The 27,823-nt window shown below is 60.4% G+C and overlaps 21 protein-coding genes across 21 annotated transcripts; 11 read left to right on the forward strand and 10 right to left on the reverse strand.

Moving 5' to 3' along the window:
* Positions 1 to 74: 74 nt before the first annotated feature.
* OT_ostta08g00150 (SUF system FeS cluster assembly, SufBD) lies at positions 75 to 1,739 on the forward strand (the record flags this gene model as incomplete). Its single annotated transcript, XM_022983469.1, has 1 exon — positions 75 to 1,739. The coding sequence occupies one exon, from the start codon at positions 75 to 77 to the stop codon at positions 1,737 to 1,739; it is 1,665 nt and encodes a 554-aa protein (XP_022840887.1).
* A 170-nt stretch (positions 1,740 to 1,909) lies between these two features.
* Positions 1,910 to 4,777, reverse strand: OT_ostta08g00160 (Serine/threonine-protein kinase, active site; the record flags this gene model as incomplete). Its single annotated transcript, XM_022983470.1, has 1 exon — positions 1,910 to 4,777. One exon carries the CDS (start codon positions 4,775 to 4,777, stop codon positions 1,910 to 1,912), a length of 2,868 nt encoding a protein of 955 aa, XP_022840888.1.
* A 788-nt stretch (positions 4,778 to 5,565) lies between these two features.
* On the forward strand, positions 5,566 to 5,957 carry OT_ostta08g00170 (Ribonucleoprotein LSM domain,eukaryotic/archaea-type; the record flags this gene model as incomplete). Its single annotated transcript, XM_022983471.1, has 2 exons — positions 5,566 to 5,774; positions 5,867 to 5,957. 2 exons carry the CDS (start codon positions 5,566 to 5,568, stop codon positions 5,955 to 5,957), a joined length of 300 nt encoding a protein of 99 aa, XP_022840889.1.
* Positions 5,958 to 6,060: 103 nt separating this feature from the next.
* Positions 6,061 to 6,675, reverse strand: OT_ostta08g00180 (unnamed product; the record flags this gene model as incomplete). Its single annotated transcript, XM_003080542.2, has 1 exon — positions 6,061 to 6,675. The coding sequence occupies one exon, from the start codon at positions 6,673 to 6,675 to the stop codon at positions 6,061 to 6,063; it is 615 nt and encodes a 204-aa protein (XP_003080590.2).
* A 111-nt stretch (positions 6,676 to 6,786) lies between these two features.
* OT_ostta08g00190 (Haem peroxidase, plant/fungal/bacterial) lies at positions 6,787 to 7,877 on the forward strand (the record flags this gene model as incomplete). Its single annotated transcript, XM_022983472.1, has 2 exons — positions 6,787 to 6,977; positions 7,127 to 7,877. 2 exons carry the CDS (start codon positions 6,787 to 6,789, stop codon positions 7,875 to 7,877), a joined length of 942 nt encoding a protein of 313 aa, XP_022840890.1.
* Positions 7,878 to 8,080: 203 nt separating this feature from the next.
* On the reverse strand, positions 8,081 to 8,768 carry OT_ostta08g00200 (Histone core; the record flags this gene model as incomplete). Its single annotated transcript, XM_022983473.1, has 3 exons — positions 8,081 to 8,333; positions 8,495 to 8,549; positions 8,666 to 8,768. The coding sequence occupies 3 exons, from the start codon at positions 8,766 to 8,768 to the stop codon at positions 8,081 to 8,083; spliced, it is 411 nt and encodes a 136-aa protein (XP_022840891.1).
* Positions 8,769 to 9,008: 240 nt separating this feature from the next.
* OT_ostta08g00210 (Translation initiation factor SUI1) lies at positions 9,009 to 9,608 on the reverse strand (the record flags this gene model as incomplete). Its single annotated transcript, XM_022983474.1, has 1 exon — positions 9,009 to 9,608. One exon carries the CDS (start codon positions 9,606 to 9,608, stop codon positions 9,009 to 9,011), a length of 600 nt encoding a protein of 199 aa, XP_022840892.1.
* Positions 9,609 to 9,741: 133 nt separating this feature from the next.
* On the forward strand, positions 9,742 to 10,770 carry OT_ostta08g00220 (Leucine carboxyl methyltransferase; the record flags this gene model as incomplete). Its single annotated transcript, XM_003080546.2, has 1 exon — positions 9,742 to 10,770. The coding sequence occupies one exon, from the start codon at positions 9,742 to 9,744 to the stop codon at positions 10,768 to 10,770; it is 1,029 nt and encodes a 342-aa protein (XP_003080594.2).
* Positions 10,771 to 10,835: 65 nt separating this feature from the next.
* Positions 10,836 to 12,275, forward strand: OT_ostta08g00230 (Bestrophin/UPF0187; the record flags this gene model as incomplete). Its single annotated transcript, XM_003080547.1, has 1 exon — positions 10,836 to 12,275. One exon carries the CDS (start codon positions 10,836 to 10,838, stop codon positions 12,273 to 12,275), a length of 1,440 nt encoding a protein of 479 aa, XP_003080595.1.
* A 203-nt stretch (positions 12,276 to 12,478) lies between these two features.
* On the forward strand, positions 12,479 to 15,781 carry OT_ostta08g00240 (ATP-dependent helicase, C-terminal; the record flags this gene model as incomplete). The annotated part of the gene is made up of 1 exon (XM_022983476.1): positions 12,479 to 15,781. The coding sequence occupies one exon, from the start codon at positions 12,479 to 12,481 to the stop codon at positions 15,779 to 15,781; it is 3,303 nt and encodes a 1,100-aa protein (XP_022840893.1).
* Positions 15,782 to 15,824: 43 nt separating this feature from the next.
* Positions 15,825 to 16,808, reverse strand: OT_ostta08g00250 (Endoplasmic reticulum vesicle transporter,C-terminal; the record flags this gene model as incomplete). Its single annotated transcript, XM_003080549.1, has 1 exon — positions 15,825 to 16,808. The coding sequence occupies one exon, from the start codon at positions 16,806 to 16,808 to the stop codon at positions 15,825 to 15,827; it is 984 nt and encodes a 327-aa protein (XP_003080597.1).
* A 28-nt stretch (positions 16,809 to 16,836) lies between these two features.
* Positions 16,837 to 17,835, forward strand: OT_ostta08g00260 (Short-chain dehydrogenase/reductase SDR; the record flags this gene model as incomplete). Its single annotated transcript, XM_003080550.2, has 1 exon — positions 16,837 to 17,835. The coding sequence occupies one exon, from the start codon at positions 16,837 to 16,839 to the stop codon at positions 17,833 to 17,835; it is 999 nt and encodes a 332-aa protein (XP_003080598.2).
* Positions 17,836 to 17,916: 81 nt separating this feature from the next.
* Positions 17,917 to 18,747, reverse strand: OT_ostta08g00270 (Domain of unknown function DUF4033; the record flags this gene model as incomplete). Its single annotated transcript, XM_003080551.2, has 1 exon — positions 17,917 to 18,747. One exon carries the CDS (start codon positions 18,745 to 18,747, stop codon positions 17,917 to 17,919), a length of 831 nt encoding a protein of 276 aa, XP_003080599.2.
* A 42-nt stretch (positions 18,748 to 18,789) lies between these two features.
* OT_ostta08g00280 (unnamed product) lies at positions 18,790 to 19,398 on the reverse strand (the record flags this gene model as incomplete). Its single annotated transcript, XM_022983477.1, has 1 exon — positions 18,790 to 19,398. The coding sequence occupies one exon, from the start codon at positions 19,396 to 19,398 to the stop codon at positions 18,790 to 18,792; it is 609 nt and encodes a 202-aa protein (XP_022840894.1).
* Positions 19,399 to 19,550: 152 nt separating this feature from the next.
* On the forward strand, positions 19,551 to 19,802 carry OT_ostta08g00290 (unnamed product; the record flags this gene model as incomplete). The annotated part of the gene is made up of 1 exon (XM_003080552.2): positions 19,551 to 19,802. One exon carries the CDS (start codon positions 19,551 to 19,553, stop codon positions 19,800 to 19,802), a length of 252 nt encoding a protein of 83 aa, XP_003080600.2.
* Positions 19,803 to 19,888: 86 nt separating this feature from the next.
* OT_ostta08g00300 (Mg2+ transporter protein, CorA-like/Zinc transport protein ZntB) lies at positions 19,889 to 21,367 on the reverse strand (the record flags this gene model as incomplete). The annotated part of the gene is made up of 1 exon (XM_003080553.2): positions 19,889 to 21,367. The coding sequence occupies one exon, from the start codon at positions 21,365 to 21,367 to the stop codon at positions 19,889 to 19,891; it is 1,479 nt and encodes a 492-aa protein (XP_003080601.2).
* Positions 21,368 to 21,677: 310 nt separating this feature from the next.
* On the forward strand, positions 21,678 to 22,865 carry OT_ostta08g00310 (Tetratricopeptide, SHNi-TPR domain; the record flags this gene model as incomplete). The annotated part of the gene is made up of 1 exon (XM_022983478.1): positions 21,678 to 22,865. The coding sequence occupies one exon, from the start codon at positions 21,678 to 21,680 to the stop codon at positions 22,863 to 22,865; it is 1,188 nt and encodes a 395-aa protein (XP_022840895.1).
* A 72-nt stretch (positions 22,866 to 22,937) lies between these two features.
* On the reverse strand, positions 22,938 to 24,035 carry OT_ostta08g00320 (Endonuclease/exonuclease/phosphatase; the record flags this gene model as incomplete). Its single annotated transcript, XM_003080555.2, has 1 exon — positions 22,938 to 24,035. The coding sequence occupies one exon, from the start codon at positions 24,033 to 24,035 to the stop codon at positions 22,938 to 22,940; it is 1,098 nt and encodes a 365-aa protein (XP_003080603.2).
* A 241-nt stretch (positions 24,036 to 24,276) lies between these two features.
* Positions 24,277 to 25,548, forward strand: OT_ostta08g00330 (Serine/threonine-specific protein phosphatase/bis(5-nucleosyl)-tetraphosphatase; the record flags this gene model as incomplete). Its single annotated transcript, XM_003080556.1, has 1 exon — positions 24,277 to 25,548. One exon carries the CDS (start codon positions 24,277 to 24,279, stop codon positions 25,546 to 25,548), a length of 1,272 nt encoding a protein of 423 aa, XP_003080604.1.
* Positions 25,549 to 26,157: 609 nt separating this feature from the next.
* OT_ostta08g00340 (hypothetical protein) lies at positions 26,158 to 27,237 on the forward strand (the record flags this gene model as incomplete). The annotated part of the gene is made up of 1 exon (XM_003080557.2): positions 26,158 to 27,237. The coding sequence occupies one exon, from the start codon at positions 26,158 to 26,160 to the stop codon at positions 27,235 to 27,237; it is 1,080 nt and encodes a 359-aa protein (XP_003080605.2).
* A 66-nt stretch (positions 27,238 to 27,303) lies between these two features.
* On the reverse strand, positions 27,304 to 27,823 carry OT_ostta08g00350 (P-loop containing nucleoside triphosphate hydrolase; the record flags this gene model as incomplete). The annotated part of the gene is made up of 2 exons (XM_022983480.1): positions 27,304 to 27,453; positions 27,492 to 27,823. Coding segments are annotated over 2 exons (482 nt in total), but the record flags the coding sequence as incomplete, so codon positions are not given.

Here is a 27,823-nt window from a genome sequence, read left to right on the forward strand (position 1 = left end):
AGATAGAAGGGGCCCGAGACACCGCGCCGTCGTCACTCGTCGTCGACGCGTCTCCGTGGCCTCGAACTCGAACGATGGCGCACGTCGCGACGACGTCCGCGCGAGCGATCGAACGTCCCAGACACGCTCGAGCGCTCGATCGTCGAGCGCGCACGAAGAAGTTCTCAGCGACGGCTCATCGTGGGCACGCTCGCGAGAGGTTTTCACCGAGATGCGACGCCTCCGCGAACGCCGGTGACTCGGAGACCGCGAGTGAGGGCACGGGAACGGTGCAAATCTCTCCGGTGAGCGCCAAGGAGGAGGAGGTCGACCGCATTCAGGAGATGCTCAACAAGCCCTACAAGTGGGGGTTCAGCACGACGATCGAGACGGAGACCATTCCAGCTGGATTGAGCGAGGACGTCGTGCGCATGATCTCGGCGAAAAAGAACGAACCGGATTGGATGCTCGACTTCAGATTGAAAGCGTTCAGGAAGTGGCTGACGATGGAGGAACCGGACTGGAGCGATAACAGCTATCCGCAAATCGACTACCAGGGCGTATCCTACTACAGCGCGCCAAAGTCAATGGAAAAGAAAAAGAGCCTCGACGAGGTCGATCCAGAATTATTGGCCACTTTCGACAAGCTCGGAATCCCTCTAAATGAACAGAAGCGTCTGACCAACGTTGCCGTCGACGCCGTCTTCGATTCGGTGTCCATCGGGACGACGTTCAAGGAGGATTTGCTCAAGGCAGGTGTAATTTTTTGCTCTATCTCTGAGGCTGTTCACGACTATCCGGAACTGGTCAAGAAACACCTCGGATCGGTGGTTCCAGTTGCAGACAATTACTTCACAGCGCTCAACAGCGCGGTTTTCAGCGATGGGTCTTTCGTGTACATCCCCAAGGGAGTCGTGTCGCCAATGGAGCTGTCGACCTACTTCCGCATCAACGCCGAATCTGCAGGACAGTTTGAGCGCACCTTAATCGTAGCCGAGGACGATTCTTACGTCAGTTATTTGGAAGGTTGCACCGCCCCGGCTTACGACGATAATCAGCTGCACGCTGCCGTCGTTGAAATCAGTGCCGGAAAGAATGCTGAGGTCAAGTACTCGACGGTGCAGAACTGGTACGCTGGAGATGAGAATGGTAAGGGTGGCATCTACAACTTTGTCACCAAGCGAGGTTTGTGCAAGGGCGACAATTCCAAGATTTCGTGGACCCAAGTCGAAACGGGATCGTCCATCACGTGGAAATACCCATCTGTTGTGCTCGCCGGCGATAACTCAATCGGTGAATTTTTCTCTGTCGCTCTGACGAACAACGCGCAACAAGCGGACACTGGTACTAAAATGATTCACATTGGCAAAAACACTCGTAGTCGCATTGTCAGCAAGGGTATCAGCGCCGGGAAGAGTAAGAACGTGTACAGAGGTTTGGTGCAAGTCGGTCCGAACGCCGTGGGTGCACGCAACTATTCTCAGTGCGACTCGATGCTCATCGGCGACAAGGCTGGTGCGAACACTTATCCGTACATTCAAGTCAAGGAACCGAGCGCTCGGGTAGAACACGAAGCTTCGACGTCGAAGATTGGTGAAGACCAGTTATTCTACTTCCAACAGCGTGGTATCGATCCGGAGGAAGCTGTCGGCGTCATCATCTCGGGTTTCTGCAGCGAGGTGTTCAACGAGCTTCCTTTAGAGTTCGCCGCGGAAGTGAACCAACTTATGAGTCTCAAGCTCGAAGGTTCCGTCGGATAAAAGTCATGAGAGCACGAAGCCGCGCTTAAAAGCATTGTAATTGTGAGAGCATCATTATTTGTTTTAGCGCATCATTTCTTGCGAGAGCGTGGCGGTTTGCTTGAGAGTTGTTTTCATGACAAACAGACAAACATTGCTGCTGCTAAATTCTAAATTCAATGCACAGGATACTATTGCACTTCTGCTTGAAGCTGAAGCTCGTCGGAGGAGTCCTTCTTCAAGGCAGCGCTTAGACTCATGGCCGAACCTTTTGCCCCCTTGGTCTTACTGTCGAGCGACAGCAAGGAACTCTCTTCCATCATCTGCATCTTTGCCAAGGCTTCCTTGCGTTTCTTTTCCTTCTCTAGCTTACATCTCTCCTCCTCAGTGAGTTCCGATTCGCCAGTCATCTTTGGATCACTTGGTTCACTTGGCATAGAGCCCTGTGATGTCGTTCTGCTGAGCGTTCCAGCCTCTGATTGCAGTTGAGCCACTTGCGCCGGGGGAGTGGGCACAGCAGCAGCTTGCACTTGTTCAACCGCATTCGTCGTTGCGTTAACAGGTTGCTGAACTTGTGCAGCATGATGTTGCTGAGACGACTGCTGAGCCGGCGGCAGGTGAACGGGCTGAGCTGCAGCCTGTGGCGGCGGATGCGGGTGCTGCGGAGGCAAGCCTGTGTGACTTGAGATCTGCAAGTTCGTCTGACTCAATCTCGTCGTCGGATGCGTCTGGGCCAGCGTTGGTGCGGCCGGTGGTGCGACAGGGACTTCGCGGCCAGTCTGCTCTTCCGCGCGGCCGGATTCAGATCCATTCTCGGAGTTGTTGAGTAATGCCATACGGCTCGCTGTTCGCTCAAGGCGTTTGGTGTGCAGCGAGCGCAGCGTTTGTTGACGCTCACTCTTGTGTCGTTGCCTCATTTCAGCCTCCTCTATTTGCTGTTGCTGTTCAAGCTCTTCTAACATGCGGAGTTCTTCCATTTCTTCCATTTCTTCCTCATTCACAAACGAACCGGCATCAGAACTCTTATCTCCGTAATGAGCACTTTCTGACATTTCGTCCTGCAACGCCAAGTGTCGCAGTTCGGTCGCCAGAATCTCAGAGTGCATCGGCTGAGCATTCGAGACCGGTGCTCGCGGTGGCTTCGCCGCTTCAAGTTGCTCTAGCGTCCTCGACATTTCCGCCGCCGACGGGGCGGGCGTGGGCTGAGAAGGAGACTGCATGGGTGAAGGCCGCGTCGGCGAAACGTCGCCCGAACCTGCTCTGCTCAAGCGCGCAGCAGGGGCATCTTGCTTCGAAATAAAAGCATCGAGAGCACTTTTTGGTCGCACAAGATCTCGTGCGAGCTCCTCGCGCGCTATCATCGTTGCGATCGGAGAGATTTGAGACGGAAGCGCGTGGTCGTCCACTAAGACTCGTTCAGAGAGCGACTCGTTTGATGCCGACGGCTTCATTCCTTCAGCGGCAACCGCTCTGATGACTTCTTGTCGCGCAGTTTTCTCTTCAGGACTGGACGCACCGCTACCATCGACGCTGTCCCATCTGATCGGATCGTGGCTCGTATCGCGCTCGCAGTAACCCCGCCGCTCTTCCCACAGATACTTGACTTCTTTCTCAATCTCTCTCTCGATTGTGTCAATGGCGGAATTGTCCAATCCGAGTTCTTGCACCATCTCTGCTGCCACCGAACGGGAGTTATCTATCCCAGTATTGAAAGGGAACTCCACAGTTCGGTTCTGACCGGCGTCATCGGCAATTCTCAGCCGCAGTCGAAGCGAGTCATCCTCCAAAAATGTGCCCTTGACTCTCACGTCTAGAGAAGCGCCTCGCTTGTGCTCTCTCGCGAATTCGGTTTCTGATTCCGAAGGCACACGCGGCACCCGACGAAGATCGTCGACGCTCGCATGCACAGTTGGTTCTTCCTCATCAACTTCATGCACAATCGGTCTCGGTACCTCGGGTTCTTCCTCGACCACTTGACGCGGCACCATGGTTTTCTTCTCCTTCTTCTTCAACCACGCGTGCTCCAGAAGCTGCGCCGCTGACGGCCGCTCATCGGCAGGAGCGATTGCGAGGGAAATGAATTCGTAAATGTCATCGCCTTTCTCCTTGACCTTTTCCATCGCCGCCGGCAGGACACCGCTAGACACGCGCTTGTAAATTTGAGCCGGATTTTTGCACTCATTGTAGGGACACTCAAAAGTGACGAGCTCCATGAGGCACATTCCGAACGAGTAAATGTCCACGCGTTCGTCGTAGTCTTCTTCGTATAACTCGGGCGCCATGAACTCAGGCGTGCCGATAACGCTGTGTGTGCGCTGATGATCCAACATGGCTGCAAGGCCCAAATCGCCAATCTTGATCTCACCGGCGTTGCCGTTGACAAAGATATTGTCACACTTAAGGTCGCGATGGACTATCGGTGGCTCGTGAGAGTGCAAGTACTCCAGACCGCGCAAAATTTGACGCGCCCAACTCTTCACAGCGCGCATATCCAAGTTGTTTTTGAACCTTGCTGCGTACTTGTTCAACGTCCCGGCGCACGCCTCGGTGATAAAGTTCACGCTCACTTCGCCCGTCTTCTCATTGACGGTGTTCCACGAGTGATAGAACTTCAAGACGTTTTTATGATCAAGTCTCTTCAAAATTTCAACCTCGCCCAGCAAGCGCTGCTTTTCAGCAGCCGGTAAGCCGTGAACTTTGACTTGATTCCACGCGACGTCCATTCCTTCCTCTTCGTCGAAAGCCTTGTACACATTCTTGTACGTCCCTCTTCCGAGAAGTTCCGTGGTGCGTCCAAAGCGACCCGTCGGATCCCACTCCACGAATTTAGTCGTCTCCGTCTCTTCCTCGTCGACCAAATCCTCCACCGCTTGCTCCTCCGCGCTGACTCGCGAAGCGGGCGCCACCTCACGCTCCGTGGGAGACGGCGGACCCGAGTTTGCGATCTTACCGTTCGTCATCGTCGATGGATCCGACTGAATCACTGCATCATCACTCGTCTGCATCTCTTCGTCTCGCATCGCCGCCTGCGGATGCGATCCGTTCGCCGCCGTCGCCATGGTGTTGAAAGAGTCTCGACGTCAAGAATTCTCCCTGGATTTCAACTTCTTTGCCTTCCGTTCCGTATCTTCGATCGACGCTCGGCTAGTGACACATCGATCTCTAGCACTGATACTTCGCGGTCGCCGCACCCCGTCGACGCCGAATTCGAATGAGAGTTGTCCTGATGACGAAAAGATTCTCGCGACACGAGCCCGAGGTTTCGGCTGGTCAAAGCCTTGAGTCAAGACTCAAGAAAGCGTCACCCCTCCGTGCCCGATCTCGATCCCACCCCCGACGCGCGCGCGCTCGCTCGAACGCGCACGAGACGCGCTCGATCAATGCCGAGGATTCTTTCAACCCCTCCCGCTCGCACGTCCACCCCCGCGCGCCTCGTACGCGGCGCTGAATCACAGATGATTCCACGATCCACCCGTTCGGCGCCGGCGCCCGACGCGGACGATGTCGCGGTCGCGGCTTTCGACCGCTCGACGCGCGCGATCGAGCGTCGCGACGCCGCGCGCGCGATGGAGCGACGAGAAAAAACACGCCCGCGCTCGGTGCGTTCACGCGCGAGCCGGACCGCGCGCGCGCCGCGGTCGAGCGCGACGACGTCGCCGGTCCACCGACGAGTGCGGCGCGCGCGATCGGGGCGGGTGGGGGTGCCGCGGGGAAGAGATTCTCGGACACGTGGTACGTACTACGACGCATACATACCATTGTGCATACCATTGTCACACGCGCATCGACGCGCGCGATCGACGCGGCGGCCTCGGCTTGGGCGACGGTGCGTCGCGCGCGTCGCGTGATGAGCGCGAACGGGGGGGCGCTGGGGCCCATGGTGCACGCGCGCGTGCACGTGCTCACGAACGACGGTCGACACGTCGTGGGAACGCTCCGGGGATTCGACCAAGTGACGAATGTCATCCTGGAGGATTGCGCCGAGCGCGTGTACTCGAGCGAGTCGGGGGTGGAGGAAGCCCCGCTGGGCGTGTACATGATTCGAGGCGATAACGTGTGCGTGGGCGACGACGCGATCGATGCGACGCGACGTCGAACGGGATGGGCGAGAGACTGACTGTCGCGCGCGCGTCGCCCGTACGAAACAGAGCGCTCGTGGGACCGGTGGACGAGGAGCTGGACGCAAAGTTAGATTTGTCGGGAACGCGGGCGCTACCGCTGAAACCGATAAAGTTTTAGGTCGCGCGCGCACGAGGATCCGTGCGCGACGTGTAGTTTTGACTCTAGACTAGTAAAATCAGTCGAGCGCGCGTCCATCTCATTCTCGTTCAGCTCTGGCATCTCACCGAGGTCTCATTGAGTCCGATTTCTTTGAGTCGTGGTTCGTCTTCGGTGTGCCAGGGAAAAGAAACATTGTTCGTTCGGAGAAATCATCGACTTCGTGGGCGACGTGGTCGTACAACGCCTCCCATCCCGTCGATTTCGACATCGATGTCGAGAGCAGAGGTCGCACCCACATCATGGTAGATTTCGCGATGGATATCGCCCAAAAGCTGAGCACGGTAAGAACGACTTGAGTGTGGATGACGATGGGGATGTACACCAACGCCAAAATCGTCACGAAAAGCCGCGCGGGTATGCGCACGATGTCCGTGACGCGAGCGACGGAAGGAAAAACCATGCGCGAGTAGTGCACGCTCGGCTGATCGTGCGCCGAGTCGAGATCCTCCGAAACATCCATGTGATTGCCGTTGACATCCTCTTCCACGATGGATTTACTCACCGCTCGCGCTGTATCTTCCGTCGTCTCGCGACGTCGTCGATCCCGCGCTTCTATCGGCTCACCGAGCGTCTCCGCCGCTCCCTCGTGTTCGAACGTCGTTTCCTTCGCCATCGATTCACCGTCAAAGCCTCGCTCGAGAACTCCAATCATCGGTTTCCCCATCTGCGACGCCATGGACGTTCGCTCCGAGCACGAATCCCTCGAAATGTCTCCCCGCGTCGTCTCTCCCGCGTCTTCGCGCGCGCCTCGCGCCCGCCTCACAGCGCGTCTCTCGCCCTCGACGCGATGCCCGCCACCGCGCGCGCGTCCGCGTCCGCACCGACCTCGAGGTCTCCCCGACCGTCGTCCTCGTCGACGACGCGCTCGAAGGTCGATCGCGCGCCCGTGCTCACCAGACGTGACGTCGCCTCGGTCGCCCTCGCGTGCGCGTTCGCGCGAACGATCGTTCGTCCCGACGTCGCGCTCGCGCTCGAGAGGTGCGATCGATCGAGACGCGATCGCGAACGGGATGCGATCGGGCGTCACACACTGGCGCGCGTCGACCGCGTCGTGCGAGCGTTCGAGAGCGTACACGACGTCCGAGAGCGTCGAGAGAACTGACCGCGCGCGACGTCCGAACGCGCAGGGCGGACGAGGGAGCGATTCGACGAGCGATTCGAGCGTCGCTGGAGAGGGAAGTGCCGACGTCGAAGTGCCCAGCGGTGTTACGGTTGGTTTTCCACGACGCCGGGACGCACTCGGCGAGCGAGAAGGATGGAGGGATGAACGGGAGCGTGCGATACGAGCTCAGCCGACCAGAGTCTTTCGGCCTGAAGCGAGGGCTCACTCCGGTGAAGAACGCGTACGACGGTCTGCAAGGTACCGCAGCGGAGGGTAAGGTATCTTTCTCGGACATGATCGCGTGCGCTGGGGCGTACGCGGTGGAGATCACCGGTGGACCTTCGTTTTTGGAGCGCGTCCCGATCGGTCGCGTCGACGCGACGTCGGCCGATCCAGAGAATAGAATGCCAGAGCAGACTCTGAGCGGAAAGGACATGCGCGAGCACTTCGCGAGGAGTGGTATAGATACACGCGATATGGTCGCGCTCGCGGGCGCTCACACGATAGGGGGAAAGGGATTCGGTGACATGTACACGTTCGATAACGCCTACTACGTCACGCTCGTCGCCGATCCGTGGCATAAACCAAACATGACCAAGGACGAGGCATCTATGGCCGAACACATCGGTTTACCCAGTGACAAGTACATGCGAGAAGATGCGGAGAGCATGCTTTGGATTAAGAAGTACGCAGAGGATCAGGAAGCCTTCTTTGAAGACTTTGTCGACGCGTACATTCGGCTCACAAAGCTCGGAGCGACTTTCAGTACCGAGTAATTAGTAATTAGTAATTGAGCTCATTTATTCGAATTTTCGTTTTACAAGATGGGTAACAAATCACGTGATGCGTACATCATGACTCGGCTTGGTCGAGACGCGCTGGTGCGCGAACGTCGTTCATTTTCAGACTTCGATCGCGTGGCGGTCCGACTCGCCGGTGGGAACGTGTGAAAAACAGTACGTGTTTCATCTCGTCACGCTTAAGCACGCTCGCCGCGGATGCGTCGAGCGAGCTGAATGTCCTTCGGCATGATGGTCACTCGCTTCGCGTGGATCGCGCACAAGTTGGTGTCTTCGAACAAACCGACGAGGTACGCCTCGGACGCCTCTTGCAGCGCGAGCACCGCGGTGGATTGGAACCGCAGGTCCGTCTTGAAGTCCTGCGCGATTTCTCGCACGAGACGTTGGAACGGAAGCTTGCGAATCAACAGTTCCGTGGACTTTTGGTACTTTCTGCGCGTTCATCGATCGCGACGAAGCGTCGGCGCGTCAGTCAACTCTTCTCCAGCCAGAGTACTTAGGGTTGGCGTGCCGATGCGCGTCCGAGACGAATTATCCCCCCGTACGCGCGCGCGACGCCGACGTCGCGTCGAAACGATCGATCATCGACGCACCTGATTTCACGCAGTGCGACCGTACCCGGGCGGTATCGGTGCGGCTTCTTCACGCCTGCACGGGGGACGAATCATCCGTCAGTGTCGCGATTCACGTCACGCGCGGCACCCACGGGACGATTCGAGATCTCTCCCACGCGTCGCGACGACGCGTTCGGTCGAGGGACGCACCGCCGGTGGTGGGCGCAGATTTACGCGCCGCCTTGGTGGCGAGCTGCTTTCGCGGCGCCTTCCCGCCGGTGCTCTTACGCGCCGTTTGCTTCGTCCGAGCCATGGTCGAGGGCGCGGAGTGCGGCATCGCAGGGCGCCGCGGGCCGCATTAACTCGGGGTGAAAGTTGGCACCCCGTCGAGGCGCCGCGCCGCCGACGCGATCGCACCGCACGTCCAGGGCGCGTCGACGAGACGACGACGGGACGGGAGACAGAGAGACGACGATGGGACGCGATGCCGTCGCGCGCGAGGTCTGAGTTCGTTCCACGGACGAGCTAGGACGCGGACGAGACGGATGAGCGCTCACCCGCGGGCGGCGGCGACGTACCCGCGGTGGCGTAAAAATGTCACAACCTCGTCCACGACGTCGCCCTGAAGTGCGATGGTCTTCATCATAGGTGCGTCGTTCGCCTCGACGGCGCCGCCGACGCCGAGCGCGCGCTTGAGCTCCTTCACCATCGCGCTCGCGTCGGTTCCCAAAACCGGTCCCGCGAGCGTCGCCGTCTTCCCCTTGCGTCCAGCCTTGGTCGCGCGCACGCGCGTCGCGCACCCTCTCCGTGATGTCGCGATCGAATCATCATCACCGCCGCGCGTCGTCGGCGTCGCGCGCGTCGTCGGCGTCTCCGTCTCCGCGTCGCTCGACGCCCGTCGAAGCGTCCCGCGCAGCGCCGCCAACTTTGCGACATCTCCCACCGCGAGCGCCGCCCCCGATCGTCCCGACGACGACGCGGCGCTCTCGGCGTCGTCACTCGCCCCCCCGCGCCTCGATCTCGACCGCGCGGACGCGCGCGTCGCGCTCGAAACTGGATGACCGACGACGAGTCCACCGCGCGCGCGTCCCACGCCGCCGACGTCCACCCCGCGCGCGAGCCGCGCCGCGAGCCGCGTCGGCGGCGTCGGCATCATCGTCGGCGTCGTCGGCGGCCCCGATCGCCCTCGACCGACGCCCGTCGTCGCCCGCGTAACGACCACGCGTCGGTCTGTGTCGAGACATTCGCACCCGATGGCACCACCGCGCGACGCGCGCGCGCGCGTGATGGCGCCCTCGTCCGCGTCCGCGGTGCCCGAGCGCGTGCGCGACACCGCGTCGTCGATCGCGGCGCTGCGAGCGCTCGAACACGCGCGAGGGGCGAATGGATTGATTCGAGACCCATTCGCCGAAGCGCTCGCTGGGACGGACGCGATGACGCGCGTGCGCGAGCGACGGTCGCGCGCGCCGGGGGATGGTGATGATAATCCGTCGACGTCGACGGCGGGACGGACGGGGGCGAGGTCGAGGGCGAGGGGAGGACGAGGCGACGACGGACGCGTCGCCATCCGGACAAAGTTCTTCGACGACGCCGCGGTGGAATACTTAGCGACGATCGATCGAGCGCGTGGGGGTGAGGCGGCGCGGCAGGTGGTTTTACTCGGTGCCGGGTACGACACGCGAGCGTGGCGACTGGAGGCGCCGAGCGCGGAGGCGAGGACGAACACGACGGTGTTCGAGGTGGACGTCGAGAGCGTGCTCGAGCGCAAGAGAGAAATAATGGGCGACGCGGAGTTGACGCTGTGCGACAGACGCGTCGCCGTGCACTGCGACATGGAACGCACCGATTGGACCGAAGCGCTTCGAGGGAGCGGATTCAGAGAGGGTTTACCCACCGTATGGATTTTGGAGGGGCTCATGTACTACCTCTCGCCGCGCGTCGCGCGCTCGATGCTCCGTCGATGCTTCGACATGGGAGGGCACTCCAGCGCGCTGGTCGTGTCCGTGGTCAATCCCGCCGCTTTAGCGCGCGCGCGCGGCAGCGATCCCTTACGCGCCAAGCTCGCTCGGTGCTTCGGACGCGGTGAACAAAAATCCGCGCGAGCGATGTGGATGTCCGCGTGCGACGCGCCTCCGGTCGAGTATTTCGCGCCTTGGACGCTCGACCTCGCGGCGCAGCTCGGCGAAGCGGGATGTGATTTCGGTCGATGGACGGGTTCTAAACCATCGCCCGTCCCCACGGACGCCCGATCGTTTCGCGCCGACGTCGTGCCTCGCACGTTTTACGTCCGCGCCTCCAAGCCCGCGTCGGCGTGAGGTGTAACCAACCGCGACCCGTCGTCCACCCCACTCCCGCGCTCGCCGACTCGAGGCGCGGCGCGATGCGCGCTGAGGCGCGATCGATCGTGAACCCCGTCGTGAGATCCGCCCGCGCGCCCGCGTCGTCGTCGCGTCCACGCGTCGTCGTCGTCGCGTCGCGTCGAGTGAAAACACCCGAGGGGGGCGTCTCGCGTCGTTTCTCTTTCGACGCCGCGCGCGATGGTCGACGCGGACGCGCGCGCGCGCTCGGAAAGATCTCCGAGGACGACCAAGATGAAGACGACGTGGACCAGGAGGCTGGGAGCGGGGGCACGGAGGGGTGGCGCGGGGAGTTTCAGTTTCGCAGGCGGGCGGAGACAGAGGCGGAGAAAAAAGCGACGGTGCGAGAGCTCTTGCTCAGTCGTGATCCGGGTTTAAATCAGACGCTCATCTCCTCGGGGACCTCGATCTCACAGTTGATGGATCAGGATAAGTGGGAGCGACATCGCATGGTGGATAGGTTCATCGTCGAGTTCCTGACGATTCCGCAGAGCACGGTGTTCTCGCGCTTGCTCAAGCCGTGCACGGCGTTGGCGGCGTACACCGCGTGCATCGTCGCGCTTCCGACCGTGGTGGCGCTCGCGGCGGCGAAAATGCAAATAGCCTTACCGTTCCCGGCGTTTTCCATGGCGCAGTTGGTGCTACCGGCCTCGGCGCACTCACTGCTCGGCACGTTGTGCGGCTTGGTGCTGGTTTTCCGCACCAACTCGAGCTACGCTCGTTTTGTCGAGGGGCGCACCGCGTGGGGCGCGCTCATCAGACACTGTCGCGACGTCGCGAGACTGTCCATGTACATTCCGGATAAGAGACTTCGTCGAAGGTTGCTTGAGTTGGTCACCGCGTACGCGTACGTTCTCAAGGCTCGCCTGCGCAGCGGTCGTACGCGTTCGGACCCGACCGATCCCACCGCGTTCAAAGACATCCCGGACGAGGCCGTGCGTCGGTGTATTACCGAACCCGCGCTCGCCGAGAAAGTGCTCGAATCCGTGTCGACCGGGAATAGATGTCTGTACACGCTCTTGCTCATCTCGAAGACGCTCAAGGCTTCGCTCGCAAAGGGGCTTCCGAGCGACATACACTGGAACATCGAAGAGAGCGTGAGCAACATCGGTCTTAGCGGAGGCATTTGCGAGCGCATCATCGCCACGCCTATTCCGCTGAGTTTCACGCGGCACACCGCGCGGTCTCTCGTGATTTGGCTCCTGACGCTCCCGTTCGTCATCGTCCCGACGATGGGTTGGATGAGCGTCCCGTGCATCTTCACCCTCGCCTATCTCATCCTCGGCATCGACGAGATCGGGATCCAAATCGAAGAACCGTTCGCCACGCTCCCTCTCACGCCGTTGTGCGCGGTTATCGAGCGCGATTTGGGGATCGCCATCGCCGATATGGAGACGAACGAAGACGCCCACGCGTTCGCCGACGCGAACGCCGAACGCGTCCCCGACGTCGTCGCCCGGTGATCGCCAATCTCCCGCGTGTAATTCTTCCCTGTATTCTCCTCCACTGACGTTCGTTCGCCTCGCACCGCGCGCGACGCCCGGTCGCGCGTCCGCTCGCCTTCGCCGCGTCGTTCCGCTCCAGTAAACCAGGCACCTCGCACGATCCGCGCGCGCCATTCGCTCGCGTTCGCGCGCGCGCGTTCACGCGTCGCCCATCGCGCGTCATGGACGCCCGAGCGAACGATGACGACGACGACGCGCGCGTGAACGCTCGACGACGCTCCGTCGCCGCGCGCGCGTCGCCGTCGACGCAATCCACGCCCGGATCCACGTGGAGACGAATGATCAACGGCGTGGAGATTCGCTTCCCGCTCGTCCCGTACGCGTCGCAGATCGCGGTGATGTCGCAGGTGATCCGAGCGGTGACGTCGAAACAGTGCGCGCTGGTGGAGTCGCCCACGGGGAGCGGGAAGTCGCTCGCGTTGCTGTGCTCGGCGCTGGCGTGGTGCGAAAAGATGGCCTCGGGCGAGGACGAGGGATGGGGTACATCGGGCGCGGAGCGCGGAGCCGGGTCCGGAGAGATGGCGGAGGAGAACAGAGGAGGGAGAAACGGTAGGGGACGACAGAAAACACTGACGCCTAAAGTTTTCTACGCCACGCGGACGCACTCACAGATCGCGCAGGTTGTGGGTGAGTTGGCGAGAACGTCGTACAAGAGCGCGCGGACGGTCGTCTTGGCGTCTCGCGAGCATTACTGCGTGAATAAGAGCGCGAAGAAGAGCGGAAACGTGAACGAGGAGTGCCGCAAACTCATGGACGTGAGCGCGGAGGGACGGGGGTGCTATCACGCGGGGAAGGCAGCGAGCATGTTGGCGGAGCACGCAAAGAATCAAGTGGATCCGCTCGACATAGAGGACTTGGTGACGCTCGGGAGGATGAAGAAGGGCTGCCCGTATTTCGCGTCGAAAATCATGGCAGAATCGGCCGAGCTGGTATTCTGTCCATACAACTACATATTAGATCCGAGGACGCGCGCAGCAATGGACATTGACATCGAAGGGTCGCTCATAATCTTTGACGAGGCGCACAACATCGAGGACACCGCGCGTGAGGCGGCGAGCGAGGAAACTTGGCTCGAAGAAATCGCTTACACTGTCGAACGTCTGAAAGAGGTGCGACGACGAGCCACGGTGAACTTAATCGAGACAGAGCTGTTGATGAAGACGATGAACGGGCTTTACGAGTGGTTTTTACGTTTCTGCGATGATTCGAGTGACTGCTACGGCTTGCAGCAGAATCCACAAGCGTTTGAAACGTGTTCGGCGACGATTCGCGGTGAACAGAGTCTTCAGGCTCTGGAAAACATCGGACTTACTCGCAGTAGTGTCTCAGTCGTCATGGAAGCGCTCGTAACGGTCACCAAGCATAACCAGGAAAATAAAGATCCAAAGGAGCGCGTGCCGGGAGGCGTATTTGCCACTTGCGAAAAAGTGTTGAACCCGATTAGATTTTTACTTTCAAAGGGTGAAGCCACTGCACGTGATTACAGAATTGTCTTTACGAAAACAATCGATCCCGAACGAGTTGCGACAACGCAGCATAAGAGTTCTCAACTGAAGAGGTTACCGATCGATGAGGTCGTTAAGATAAATTTTTGGGCGTTGAATCCCGCGCTGGCGTTCAGAGATCTCGTCGGCGAGGACGGTGCGCGCTCTGTCATTTTAACTTCTGGAACTCTCGCACCATTGAACTCTTTTGCGAGTGAGCTCGGTGTTGAATTTCCGATCCGACTTGAAGCGCAACACTGCATCGACATGAAACGTCAGGTGTATGGAAGTGTCGTCGGCATCGGTCCAAACAATGTTCCTATGAACGCCGGATTCAAGTCTCGAAGTGATTACGGATTCCAAGATGAGCTTGGCACGAGCTTGAAAGAGTGGGCTCAGGTCACACCTCACGGCATGCTGATGTTCTTCCCTTCTTACAGCTTGATGGATAATATAATTCGTCGTTGGCGCGAGACCGGGATGTGGCAGACCATCGAGAAAGCGAGCGGCAAACGGATGTTTCAGGAGCCGAGCAAGTCATCACACAACTATGGGAAAAAACCGCTCACTCTGGAACAGATTATGGTGAAGTATTACGACGCGATAGCGAAGAGCGTACGCGCGGCAAAGCATCCTTACGCACCAGCGCCGGAGACTGCAACGTGTCGAGGCGCCATTTTATTCGCCGTGTGCCGAGGGAAAATCAGCGAAGGCATCGATTTCGCCGACGCGAACGCTCGAGCTGTGATATCGGTCGGTATTCCATATCCAAATATCAAAGATTCACTCGTCGCGGAGAAGAGAAGTTACAACGATGAAGGACGTGGGCAAGGTTTATTGAGCGGATCGCAGTGGTACGATCAGCAGGCGTATCGAGCGCTCAATCAGGCTGTCGGTCGATGCTTGAGACACCGTCACGATCACGGAGCCATCATACTCGTGGACGAACGCTTCAATCAACGAAACATCCACTCGTTGCCCAAATGGTTGCGACCAGCGATTGTGCACAATCCTGGTGCACAATTTGCGGACCAGTTGGCAAGTTTGAAACAATTTTTCGCCATCCACGCAGAGAATCCACCAGGAGAAGACGAGCCAGCGTCCAAGGCGAGGAGTGAGCGCGCAAAGCTTGGCAAGCGAGAAAGAGTCTCGATAGGTGGAAATTCGCCGCGAAAAGCGATGCGAAACACTCCGATCACACACTTTTTTAGCAAGACGAGTGCGAGCGGCGAAGTCGGTGGTGATCCATCAATCCTGAAAGACGCCTCTCCGATGAAAAGCGGAGACGACGATCACACCTACAAAGTACCGATCCTAGAAGATGAAGATATTGAGATCGATCTCGAGGATCTAAACGCACTCGTACAGGGTGTTCAGGCGCGTTCACCCTCTCACGTCGAGCGTATCCAAGAAATTTCTCCAGAGGCGATGTGCGCCCAGATAATGGATGGAATTGAGTGGGACGATGACGACGACGAGGAAGTGTGGCTTGAGCAAGCGATGCAAGCGACGCAGACGGTTCGAACGATGAGTAAGATGGAGAGTACGACGCCAACGACTGAAACGAAGTGTCAGGATGTCGTTTCGCCGCTGAAAGCGGAAACGCCATCCGAAGAAACTATTTCTATCGCTCGATTGTACGACAGGTACAAACGTTGTGCCTCGTGCGGAAACGCGCTTCCTTCACAGATTATCACCGAGTCTAACGAGCGAGTAATCATGAAGTCGAGTTATTTGGATGCTACGTGTGGCGCGGACTCTGGCGCCTCGCACAATTTTATCTCGTTCGAGAACGGCGAGGGTGTGTGTCACGGCTTTGCGAGCGATGTGGTCGATTTCGATCAAGAACTGCGCATCGCCTTCCGCAAGTTGAAGTCGTGCGACTGCACGCGATTGATAGGTTTCCAAGTGGAAGCGACGAACGTCGAATACGCGCACTTATTGGACCGAAAACTCATGATTACGAGAGACTCGTTGTAATGTACCATGGAATGTACCGTATTGGTTTTTGAACATCTACTCTCTACTGCGTCGAGGTCACGCGAACTGCGAGATCGACGTATCTATCTATGGTTCTTGTCAACGCGAACACGCCTCCGACCGTCGCGATCGTTTTCGTGAGAAAGTAAACCCCGCTCTTTGACTGCGACTCGACGTTCACCGAGATGGCGGATATGTCGTAGCTGAAGAGAATTTGCGGTAGCATGCCCCAATGCGCGCTCTCGGTGAAGTGCTCCGTGACGCTGTACTGATTCGTTCGCACGCGCATCGTCCACGGAATCATCCCGAACAAGTTTCGTGAGTTGGCGTACGTCGTCGGCACGACTTTCATGAAGTACTTGTAAATCCCGCTCTTCTTCTCCTTCCTCTTCACCCCGTTCAACGGATTCACCGACCCCGGAAACTCCGGTCCGAACGCGAACGTCTTAATCGCGTGCCTCGCATCGATCTCCCACGGCTCATTGAACATCTCTCGTAAGAATTCGAACGACTCCGGTCCGGTGGATATCCGCAGCGATCCCGCCACGCGCCGCGCCTCCACGCGTCCGTGCAACCGGCACCCCTCCATGTCCGCCTTCGCCTTCCTCACCTCGCTCCCGTGCTCGGGTCGTCGTCGAAATAACACTAATCCACCCAGATCGACCCCTCCCGCGGACTCGTACTCTCCCAGCTCTCGTCCCGCCGCGTCCAGGCGCGTCTTCATCAACCGTCCGCGCACGTCCACCTCGTGTTTCCCACTCGCGTCGTACGCGTCCACGTACAGAATCTGACACGGCATGCGCGTGAACGTCACATCGATGTCCATCGTCATCTCTCCCGCGCGCTGTTCGTCCACGCGCGTCGTCTTCGTCCGCAGCGGGGTGAAGAAGTCGATCGTCTGCGAGAGCGTCAAGATGACAGCCACGAACGTCCCGCACAGCGACACGACGGCGCCCGTGGACGTTTTCCGACGCAAGTGCGCGGGTGCGCTCGTGAGCGCGTCGAGCGAGCGAAACGCGCGCAGCATCGATCGGGGGCGCGGGCGATGAGTGACGATGGCGTCGAGACGGCATTCCATGTCGCGCTCGTTCGCGTCGCACCGCGCGCTCAACGCGCTCGGGCTCGCGCGCGGACGCGGAGGCACGGTGAGACGTGCGCGCGGTGGGTGCGCGATGCCGACGCGCGCGCGCGCTGGACCGTCGTCGCCGTACGCGAGCGATGAACCGCCGAGTGGTTTCACGTTGGCTGATCAAGTGAAACGGTTCGCGCGGGCCAAGGCGAGCGCGGACGCGCGCGTGATGGACATCGACGCCGTGTACGATGGGTCGTATCTCGAGGGTACGCGCGTGTTGGTCACGGGGGCGAACCGAGGGATCGGATTGGCGCTGTGCGAGGAACTCGCGGCGCGAGGGGCGAACATCGTGGCGACGTGCCGAAGCGCGAGCGACGAATTACGCGCGCTGAACCCGGCGGAGATCATCGAGGGCGTGGACGTGACCTCGTCCGCCTGCTGCGAGAAGATGGCCAAGGCGGTGAGCTCGCCGGTGGACATCGTGATCAACAACGCGGGGTACTTTTACGAACCCGTGGAGAAGGTCACGGACGGTTCCTTGGAGTTTGACGAGGAGATGAAGATGATCGATATCTGCGCCTTGGGACCGCTTCGCGTCACGAACGCGCTGTACCACGCGGGTAAGATTCCCAAGGGCGGGAAAATCGCCATGATCACCTCGCAAGGCGGGTCCGTGACGTGGCGCGAGGTGCAGAACCCGGCTGGCGGTGACTACGGGCACCACATGTCCAAGGCCGCGGCGAACATGGGCGCCAAGCTCTTAGCGCAGGAGCTCAAGCACGAGGGTATCATGGTGCAAGTCCTTCACCCCGGGTTCAACAAGACGGATATGACGGCAAAGTACGCGAAAATTTGGGAGATCGAGGGCGCCGTGGACGCCTCCGTCGGGGCGAAGCGCGTGATGCACGAAATTGGTCTGATGACGCCCGAGTACAACGGCATGTTCATCAACTGCGAGGATGGCTTGCAAATCCCGTGGTAATTCTTCTCTCTCAATGATTCATTTGAAAATTCCAGCCTTTGTTACAAGTTTACATGTCGCACCGTGGCGCTCGCTATTTTCTTAAAACTCGGGCTGTTTCCCCAATCGATGGCACGGCTCATCGCTCGTCCCGCAGCTCTTCGCGCACGTCGCGTAACACGGTGCCGCGAACGCGGCGTCCACGACGTCCGGCTTGACGCCGAAAGTCATCATACAGCTTCCGTCCTCGTGATTGGGATCGAGTCTCGCGTCGACGCCGAACGCCTCCTTGAAAAATCTCTGCGTCGGAATCTTGCAAAAGTTCGTGCACGACGCCGCGCATCCGCACTGCTCCAAGTACCGGCACTTTTTCAGTTTCACGCTCGCCATCGCGCCGTCGCTCTCTCTCGGGACGATCTCGCACGGTCCGACCAACCACGCGAACGCCTCTCTCGTGACCTTCGCGTTCATCTCATCGACCCACGTCGCCGGTTCGATCAATCTCTTAAACGCCCACCGAACGGGCGCGGGTATAATGCTCAGCAGCGCTCGCGTGACCGCGTCTCGCTGTTCGACGACCCCTCGACCGTCGGATAATTTATCCGCCAGGCGCACCAAGCGCGCGAACCCGCGGAGGCGTTCGCCGTCTTCTCCCTCCTCCCGCGCCCCCACGACCGCGTTCAGCTTGGCGTTGAAGAGCTCGATCGCCACCGCGTCTAGGACACCGTCCTCGTACTCGGTGACGTCGTCGCGATACGTCGCGCTGCTTCCTCGAAGGATTCCAAATCGAACCGTCTCCGCTGATGACGATGACGATGACGACGTCTCACTCGCGGACGCGCGGGCGACGGGCGCGGCGCGACGGTCGCAGCGTCGCTCTTCTCGCGCGCTCGTGTGCGCGCGCGTGGACGTCGAGGCGAAACGAACGCGCATGCGAGCCGCGAAATGAACAATCATTCGCTTACACCCTCCGCGTCACTGCACGACGCAGCAACACTTATTATCCGAACTCTGGGCGAAATCTAAATCCTCCAGCGCGCGATCGAGCGCGCGCCTATCCTCGGAGTTAGAGTCGTCGCTGAGATCCTCGTCGCTGTCGTAGGCGTCGATGTACCCCCCCGCGCCGACGCTCGATAGTCGCTCAAACGTCGATCGCACGTCCCTCGAGCTCTCTCCCTCGGACTCGCTCGGGACGTACATCACGTACGTCTCCAACGGTGGACGCGTCGTTGACGCCGGCGCGGCGTGCGCTTCTCCGTCCACCGCCGCCGTCGTCGCGCCGCGCGCCGCCGCGCGCCGCGCGTCCGCCCGCGCCGCCTCATCCGGCCACGCCACGCGCTCGCTCGTCGACGCGCGCGTCCCACCGCCTCGCGCTCCCCCGTCCACGGCCCCATCGCGCGTTTCCCCGCCCACCGCCGCCGTCGTCGTCGCCGCGTCGGCCGCCGCGGCGTCCGACACCCCGCTCGATCGTCGCGTCTTTTGTTTCACGAATGCGTGCGCGATCGCCGCGACGCCTCTCCGGGCGTTGCGCTCGTTCGTCGCCGTGTTCGCGCGCGCCGCGGCGTCGCGCGATCGAATGCCCATCGTTTTCCCGCGTCCGCGCGGTCGCACTCGCGCGCGCGCGGCGTCGAGCGCGCGTGAATGTCGTCGAATATCGTCGCGGTCGCACTCGCGCGCGCGCGGACATCGCGACGACGCGGGCGCGGCGACGGGCGCGAGGGGCGATGGGACGGGCGATGGTGTGGAATGGAATTTCGCGCGCCGCGCGGGCGTGGATGGAGCGACGAGGGATGACGGAGCGAGACGTGGACGGCGTCGTGCGGGTGGTCCATCCGGGACCGCTCACCCCGTGGCCGCCTCGATACGATGACGTGCGCGACGCGGACGTGCGGGAGGGGGACGCGGTGGCGGCGGAGAGCCTGCGGAGGTGGGCGACGCGCACGGGACGGGTCGAGGGGGCGGAGCGGGGTGAGGGCGCGGCGGCGTGACGGCGGCGCGGCGCGGCGGCGGACGACGCGGGCGTCGCGCGAACGGTCGACGTCGATGGTTGTTTGTAAATGCAAAGAGAGTGTTATTATAAAATATTACGTCGTCTGCACAGACGATAGAGCCAGGCGGAGATGCCGACGCATCCCGTGACCAAGAGGGAGGTGGTGAGGTAAAAGGCGACGACGCTCGCCTCGAACGTCGACGTGAGGTTCATCCCGAATACGCCCGTGACGACGGCGGCGATGGCGGCGGCGAAGCTGGCGATGGAGAGCATGAGTTCGATCTTACTCACCTCGAGTCTTCGCGCCGACAAGGTCACGGAGATGGACTCGTCGAGATCTCTCGTGTTCTCGAGCAGCGCCTCGGTGGCGCCGTGCACGGCTTCCGTCTGTTGCACGTAGTACTCGAGCAGGTTTTCCACCTCCTCGACTTCGACCTCCTTCGCCTCGCCCGTGGCTTTCGAAGAGAGCGTCATGCGCTCCACGTCGTCCTCGTCGTCGAGCGTCTCGAGCAATTCGTCTCGCACCGCGGACGCGTGCGACTCGAGCTGCACGATGGCTTGTTTCATGAAACGCATCTCCTCAAACGTCGTCCTCTCGAGTCCCGTTTGAAGCTTTCGCTCGAGCGAGCGGTATCTGCGCGTGCAGTGCTCTAATCTATTCTCTAACTGCCCGCACGTCTCCTGAAGCGCGGCTTCGACCATGACGAGCTCGAACGGAAGCACCTCCATGCCGTCCGCGTTTGAGCCCGGCATCGAGGCAGCCTGGACGCGCTGCGTCCAGGACTCGAGGAAGTTCACCGAGGCCATCGTGTCCGGCTCCAAGATCAGGGCGTGATCGGCACAAATGATGATGCGCACACCGAGGTTCACCAAGACGGAGTCCTCGCGAACGATAACCGCGGGCGTGTTGTTCGTCTGCCCGAGCGTGGGATCGATTCGACGCAAGTCTCGCGGCGACAGATCCGTATCCCTGAGCAACTCCCGACGCGTCAATATTTGCTTATACGGCATTCGTCCACCCGTGGCGTTGATGCGATAGACAGCGTACGGTTTCGACAAGTAATGCCCCGCGTGTCGCTCCTGTTTGTGCCACGTCGACACGCCTTCGCGCACGCGCTGCGCGCCCTCCGCGTCGCCGCTTCGCGCCCGTTTCTTATCCTCCTCGAACAACCACGACGCCGTCCCCGGCACGCCCGTCCCCTCATCCACCCCCGGGTCGATCCCAGATCGATCGCCCGCATCGTTCGCCACCCGCGTCGTCGCGCCTCGTCCTCCGCGCCGCGCGCCCGCGCCGCGTCCCGCGCGCCTCATCACTCCCGTCGCCCCCCCGCCCGCGTCCACCGTCCACCGCACCGCGCTCGCGGCGCCGTCGTCGCGAACGCCACGCCACGCGCGCGCGTGCGTCCCATCACCGCGCCGTCCATCGCTCCCCGAAGCGCGGTCGCGCGATCGTTCGCGTCCACCGCGTCGGCGATGAATCATTCGCCATTCGCTCGTCCCGCGACGCGTCGACGCGGGCGTGGACGCGACGACGCGCGCGACGAATACCATCGGCGTCGACATCGCGCGCGCGTGTGCCGAGCCCACGCCCGGCCGTCGCGAACCGGCCGTCGCGCGAATCGTCCGTCGCACCGACGGGCCATTCGTCGGTATATACTCGGACCGATGGTACGTATACGACGTACGTGTCCGCGATGTCGAGTGTCGATTGGTGTATATCACGGTCGCGGGAGGAAATTTAAACATCGCGCGCGCGCGAGGACGCGTCGCGCGTCGTCGTCGATCGACGCCCGCGTCCGAGCGCCCGGGACGCGGTGTAGTGTATTTTTCTTCATCCAACGCGCGGGTGAGGCGCATGGAGAACGCGCGCGCGATGACGCGACGGGCGAAGGAACGATTGCGAGACGGGTCGGTGGACGACGCGATCGACCTCGCGGGCGAGGCGCTGGAGGCGCACTGCGCGCTCGGTGACGCGTGCGCGCGGGCGGCGCTGGCGAACGCGCACTTCGTCTACGGCGAGGCGTTGTTCAGGGGGGCGCAGGCGTCGAACACGGTGTTCGGGGAACGCGCGCGGGCGAACGCCGAGGCGAGCGGGACCAAGCTGGAGGACGGAGCGAAGGACGAGGCGACGAGAGAAGAGGACGCGGACGGGACGGATGGTGATGGTAAAGATGTTGATGACGAGGGTGAAGACGCGGCGGAGGATGGCGAGGACGACGAGGAGGAGGAGTCGGACATGGAACTCGCGTGGAAGATGCTCGAGACGGCGCGCGTCTTGTACGAGGACGAGTGTCCGGACGCGCCGTTGGAGTTGGCGGACGTCATGGAGACCATCGGTGAGTTGAACATGGAGCAATCGCAGTTCGACGCGGCGCTGACGGATTACAAGGCGGCGCTAGCGCTTTTGGAGGCGAATCTGGAACCGACGGATAGGAGACTGGCGAGCGCGCTGTACGAAATTTCCATCGCGAATCAAATGTTAGAGGCGAACGACGACGCTCTCGCGGCGAACACGCGCGCGATTGAGATTTGCGAGGCAAGAATAGCCGATCTCAAGGCTGGCACCGCGCGCGTGAGCAAGGGTGCCCGCGAGCGCGCGGGCGAGGTCGTCACTCCGGAGGACTCTATCCGCGAGTTGGAAGAAATTATGGGCGTCGCATCCGATCTCAAGGAGCGACAACTCGAGCTCCAAGAGCTCGTGAGCGCCGATAACTCCACGCGCGAGGCGCTGCGAGCGGCGTTCAAGGCGATTGGTGGTGCCGCACCGCCTGGATCCGCGGAGGAGGAGAGCGCTGGATTCGCCGCGCCGACGCTCGCCACGAGCGCCCCGGTGCAGGCCGCGCCGGTTCGCAGAGTACTCCCTGCTCCCGTTCGTAAAGTCGAGGTCGCCCCGCTTCGCGAGGCGCCCGTCAAGCGCGTGGAGCCACAGCAAACCGCGACTCCGGCCGCCGCGCCTGAGGCGAAGAAGATGAAGCCGACTCCCATCGAACAGGCGAACAAAGCCGCGTTGCTCGGAGCCACTCCGACGGACGCGGAACCAAACGGGTGCCCACAACAGTAGGTCCTTTTCGAATCTATCACACAGTCAATCACGCTCTACTGCGGTTATCTAGATATCTACAACACGCCGCTTCTACTTGACGAGATAAATTGTGAGCACTGCTGTGAGCGCAGCGATGTATAAAGTCGCACTCGCGCTCGTCGCATTCGCCGTCGATGCGAGCAATCTGCTCGTGTCTCTCGTCGTCAATACATCGACGATAGCGAGCAAGGGGAAATGATCGGATACGCTCGCGTTTACGAGATCGTGCTGTATCGACGCGCTGACGAGATCGAAATCGCTCCTGCTGACCAAGATGTAGTCAAGTTTTGCCTTTGAACTCCCCGATCGCCACGTGTATCGATCGCTCACCGCGACGAGTTCTCCCACTTCCTGAAGTTCGTCCACTCCGTCGTTATTCAAGTCGCGAAGCATTCTTAACACGCGCGACGTCGGTGAATTGTTACCGGCGTCGACGTGTAAATCGCTGTAATCGTTCAGGTCACCCGCGACGATCACCGCGTCTCCCGCCTCGAACCGCTCTCGCGCGATCGATCGCAGAACTTCCGCTTGAGCTTCACGCTGCGCACAACTGCTCGATTGCGTCGGATTCGCCTTCAAATGCGCACCGATGAGCGCCACCGTGCGCGCGCCCACTTTAAATCGAGCCACCGCGTGCTTTGACACCCCGCTATTCTTACTCCCCGAGTACCCGCACGCCGACGTCGCCGCGTCGTAATCCGCTCGATCCTCCCTTCTCCAAGGCTCTTCCACGAACGATATCTTCGACAATATCCCAATCTGTTGCTGCGTCGCCGTGTCCGTTCCCTTGACCAACGCGCGCGCGACGTTCGGCGTCCCCTCGCGCGCCCAGTCCAAGGTCTCGCACGTCTCCGTCTCCGTCAACACCACGACGTCGGCGTCGATCGCGCGAATAACCTCATTCACCATCCGTCCGTGCTCTCGCGCCGCGTTCGCCTCGCCGTTCGCGTACGGCGACGCGCTGACGTCGGAAACACCATCGAATAACCACCTCGCGTTAAACGCACCGACTCGCAAACGCGCCGACCCGGCGTTCGTTCGTCGATCACCCACCGTCAACGACGCGTCCAAGGATGCACATATATTCGACGCGTCGACCGCGAGCGCGAGGGCGAGTATCGCGACGCACGCGAGCGTCCGCGCGGCCATCTCAGGATGTTCCGGCGATGACGCGAGGCGAACCCACCGCGCGCGGCGTCTGGACTCCACGACGCCGCGGGTCGTCTCCGTCGCCCGTCGCGCGCGGTGGTGGAGACAAAAATCGCGCGGATTTCTCTGTCGCGCGCGCGCGTCGATCGAGGACGCGTCGGCGTCGGGCGCGCCGAACGTTGGTTAGATTCGACTCGGCGGCGGTTGCGCCGAGGGTGGTCGAGACGAGGTCGCGCGCGAGATGACGCCGACGTCCATCATGGAAGTGCGTCTGCCGATAACGCCCGAGTGGATCGATGAGCTCACGACGCGAATGGAGGAGAACACGCACGGTGGGAAACCGCGAATGTTGAGCAGAATCGTGGACGCGCGAGAGGCGGAGCGGTTGATGACGTGCGCGACGAGGGTATTGAAACGAGAGAAGACGTTGACGCGGTTGACGATGGAGGAGGGCGTGGAGGAGTGTATCGTGGTCGGTGACACGCACGGGCAGTATCACGACGTGCTGAAGCTTTTTGAGATTGCGGGGAAGCCGGACGAGACGCGGACGTACGTCTTCAACGGGGACTTCGTGGACCGCGGGGCGTGGGGGGTTGAGCTGTTCTTCACCCTGATCGCGCACAAGGTCTCGTCGCCCGATCGTGTGATTTTGCTTCGAGGAAATCACGAGACGGAGTTTTGCACGGAGTGCTACGGATTTGAGCGAGAGCTCAAGGTGAAGTACGGCAACACGATGGGGCGGAAACTGTATCCGCTGTTTTTGGAGGTGTGCTCGCACATGCCGCTCGCGTGCTTGCTCAACGAACGGACGCTAGTCTTACACGGGGGATTGTTTCGAAGCCCGTCGTTATCCAAACGCGAGGCGAGGGAGAATCCCAAATTGGGGACGTTGCACGACTTGGAGAAGGCGTCGAAGGGCGGCGCCGACCCCATGGGCGAAGGTCGATCGATGATCGCGGGCGACGTCTTGTGGAGCGATCCCATCCTCGAGGATGGCTTGCGTCAGAACGTCAATCGCGGTATCGGCATTCAGTTCGGGCCGGCGCAGACGCGTGAGTTTATGGAGCGTGAAAATTTGAAGCTCATAATCCGTTCGCACGAAGGGCCTGACGCGCGGCACGATCGTCCAGAGATGCCGTCAATCATGGAAGGGTTTTGCGTCGATCACGACTGCGGTGAGGTTGGTAAGCTATGCACCCTTTTTAGTGCGCCAAATTATCCTCAGTTCATCGACGTCGATGACGAGCGGCACAACAACCGTGCTGCTTTTGTGACGCTCCGTCCGGAAACGTCCTGGTGTGCTCCCGAGCCGACATCGTTCGATTTCGTTCCTCGTCCACCCAGTCAATGCTACTACGATTTAGATTGCGGTGGATCGGATTGTGAGGGACCGGAGAGCGACATCCGTCCGCACGAGCCGCTGCACATCGACGTCGGAGAGGGCGACGAGCGAGAGCGTTGGACCGAGGATGAGATGTCCCATCGACTCAAGCTCAACCACGACGCAACGTGAGCGCGCAATAATATCCGTTTTCCCGGTACTAGTACGGTATCAGTAGGTTCAAGTAAGCATTAGATCCGTTGAGTTGTCCAGTATAATATCCGAGCCGTAGCGAACCGAAGCCAACCCAAATCGTCTCTTCGTTCGCACTCGCCGCCTCTCTATGCCGCTGAGCCCGCCGACGCCGGTCTCGTCGCCGTCCACGGATAATCCACCCCGCGACGAAGTTTCGATCGACGAACGCGAACGTGAGCGAGCGTGCTCTCTCGGCGACGAAGAATCCGTGAGCGAGCGCGAGTTCGATTTGGCGAGAGAAATCTTGCGTAAACAGCGCGCTCTGGCGTCAACGCACCACGATTTAGTCGTCGGAGAGTCCGTTGAGTCGGAATCAGTCGAGGGCGTTCGCGCGCACGAGCAGAGCGTGATCGAACGCGCGTTGAATATCGAAGTCAGGGCGGCGGCGCGGAGCGACGGAAGCGCGGAAGTCATTCCAAACATCGAAGTCCAAATTGACGACGACCCCGAGGACGACGGCGATTTGACTTTGAGACAACTTGGTAAACGCGCGCTCGAGGACATATCCGAGCAACCCTCTGACGATCGCGTTCGGGGCGACGAGCGATGAGCGGACGACAAGCGACGCGATGGACAGGACGACGACGACGGACGCTGCGACGATGCGTCGGGTTGATGATTGCGCTCGTAGTGATGCTCATGATGATGCGCGTAGTGGATGTGATCATCGTGCGGGTGTCGCACAAGGCGCTCGCAATTCCGTGGACGAGCGTGAGCGCTCGGGCAGATGATTTGTGGAGCGATTTACCTCTTAAATGCAAGAGGCGGTTGGTGGGGTCGATGCCGACGGAAGGGAGCGATGCGTGGGAGCTTGTTCGGGCGCGATCGGTGTCGTACGCGAATATGGGACGAGAGGCGCGCGAGCGCGGAATAGCGGCTTTCGATGTAAATGCGCGAGCGACGCAAGGCTTGCGCGTGGACGATATGTTTACGCGAGACGGTGACGGGAAAATAAAACCGAATTTGTTACACCTAGACGTGCCAGTGCGGGCAATTGTGATTCCGTTTCCTGTCGGCGTCGTTAGCGCGATGCTTCATCGAGGAACCTTGAAACATTTGGCCAAGTTTGGCTTTCAGGAAGACGTGGATGTGTACGTACAGAACGAGGAGATGTTCCATGCGTCAATGTTTCACGCGTCGCACCATATAGAAGAGCACGCGGTGAGTGCGAGTGAAGCTCTTGAAGAGGAACGGCGCATTCGTTCAATCACAACAAAGTTCTGTCCAATCAACGCTGTTTTAGAGCGCGTTACGGTGACATCCGGCGGCGTCGTTCTGGCTGGCTGGCAAGTTGCTCGGGACACGTGGAATTCAAAGTCGGGGGAGCCCAGCGAATTCCGCGCCGCACTTCGAGATGCTTTACCAAAATCTCCGACGAAGCAGCTTGTGAGCGATGTTAACATCATTCATACCACGCTTGCTCGATTGACTCGGCCGCCTAAGGGCCGCCGGGGAGACGATGGGCGCCTCGCTAAAGATCTGGCGTTTGCGCTCACGGATGAACTCTGTGGATTAGAAATCACGCTCGATCGCGCCTGGTTCGTGCGAGAACACCATAAATTAGCGCTAGCTCTGCGAGGCGCGGTCGATAAGGTAGATATGCCTTTCGAGTGCCACTCGCACTAGATAAATTATAGCTGGAATCCAACATGAGGATTTACAAATTCGTCTAAAAACTACGGCGAGACGCACTCACGCCCCGGTGATCATGAGAGCCATGCCCTGCAACTGCCTCAGCGACTCATGAAGGCGAAGTTGTGTCTTAACCTTTTCCTGAATGCGTCGAAGGCTGTTATCAACCGTTGCGCTTGCGCCGACGTCGCTGCCGTAAATATCGATTTTCTTTCCACCGTGTCGTACTCGCCCACACCCAAGGGGGCGCCGGGGACGTGGATGGCGGACGTCGCGGAGCCATGTTCGACTCTGACGACGACAGTTGGATTGAGCGCGACGGCGAATGAGGCGTTGTGCGTAATAGCGCACACCGCACCTTCCCAACCGCGTAATCCTTCACAAAGAGCCTCGATCGCGGTGCCGTCCAAGTGATTGCTCGCCTCGTCGAGTAACAAAACGTTAACTGGTCGAAGGACGAACGCGGCGAGCGCCACGCGCGCCTTCTCGCCGCCGGAGAGCGACCCGATCGTTCGGTCAACCGCGGCGGAGCCCGTGATGCCGAGCGCGCCTAAGACCCCTCTAGCGGTTTCGCTCGTGA

The sequence above is a fragment of the Ostreococcus tauri genome, assembly GCF_000214015.3.
Source record: "Ostreococcus tauri WGS project CAID00000000 data, contig chromosome 08, whole genome shotgun sequence".
NCBI classification, from domain to species: domain Eukaryota; kingdom Viridiplantae; phylum Chlorophyta; class Mamiellophyceae; order Mamiellales; family Bathycoccaceae; genus Ostreococcus; species Ostreococcus tauri.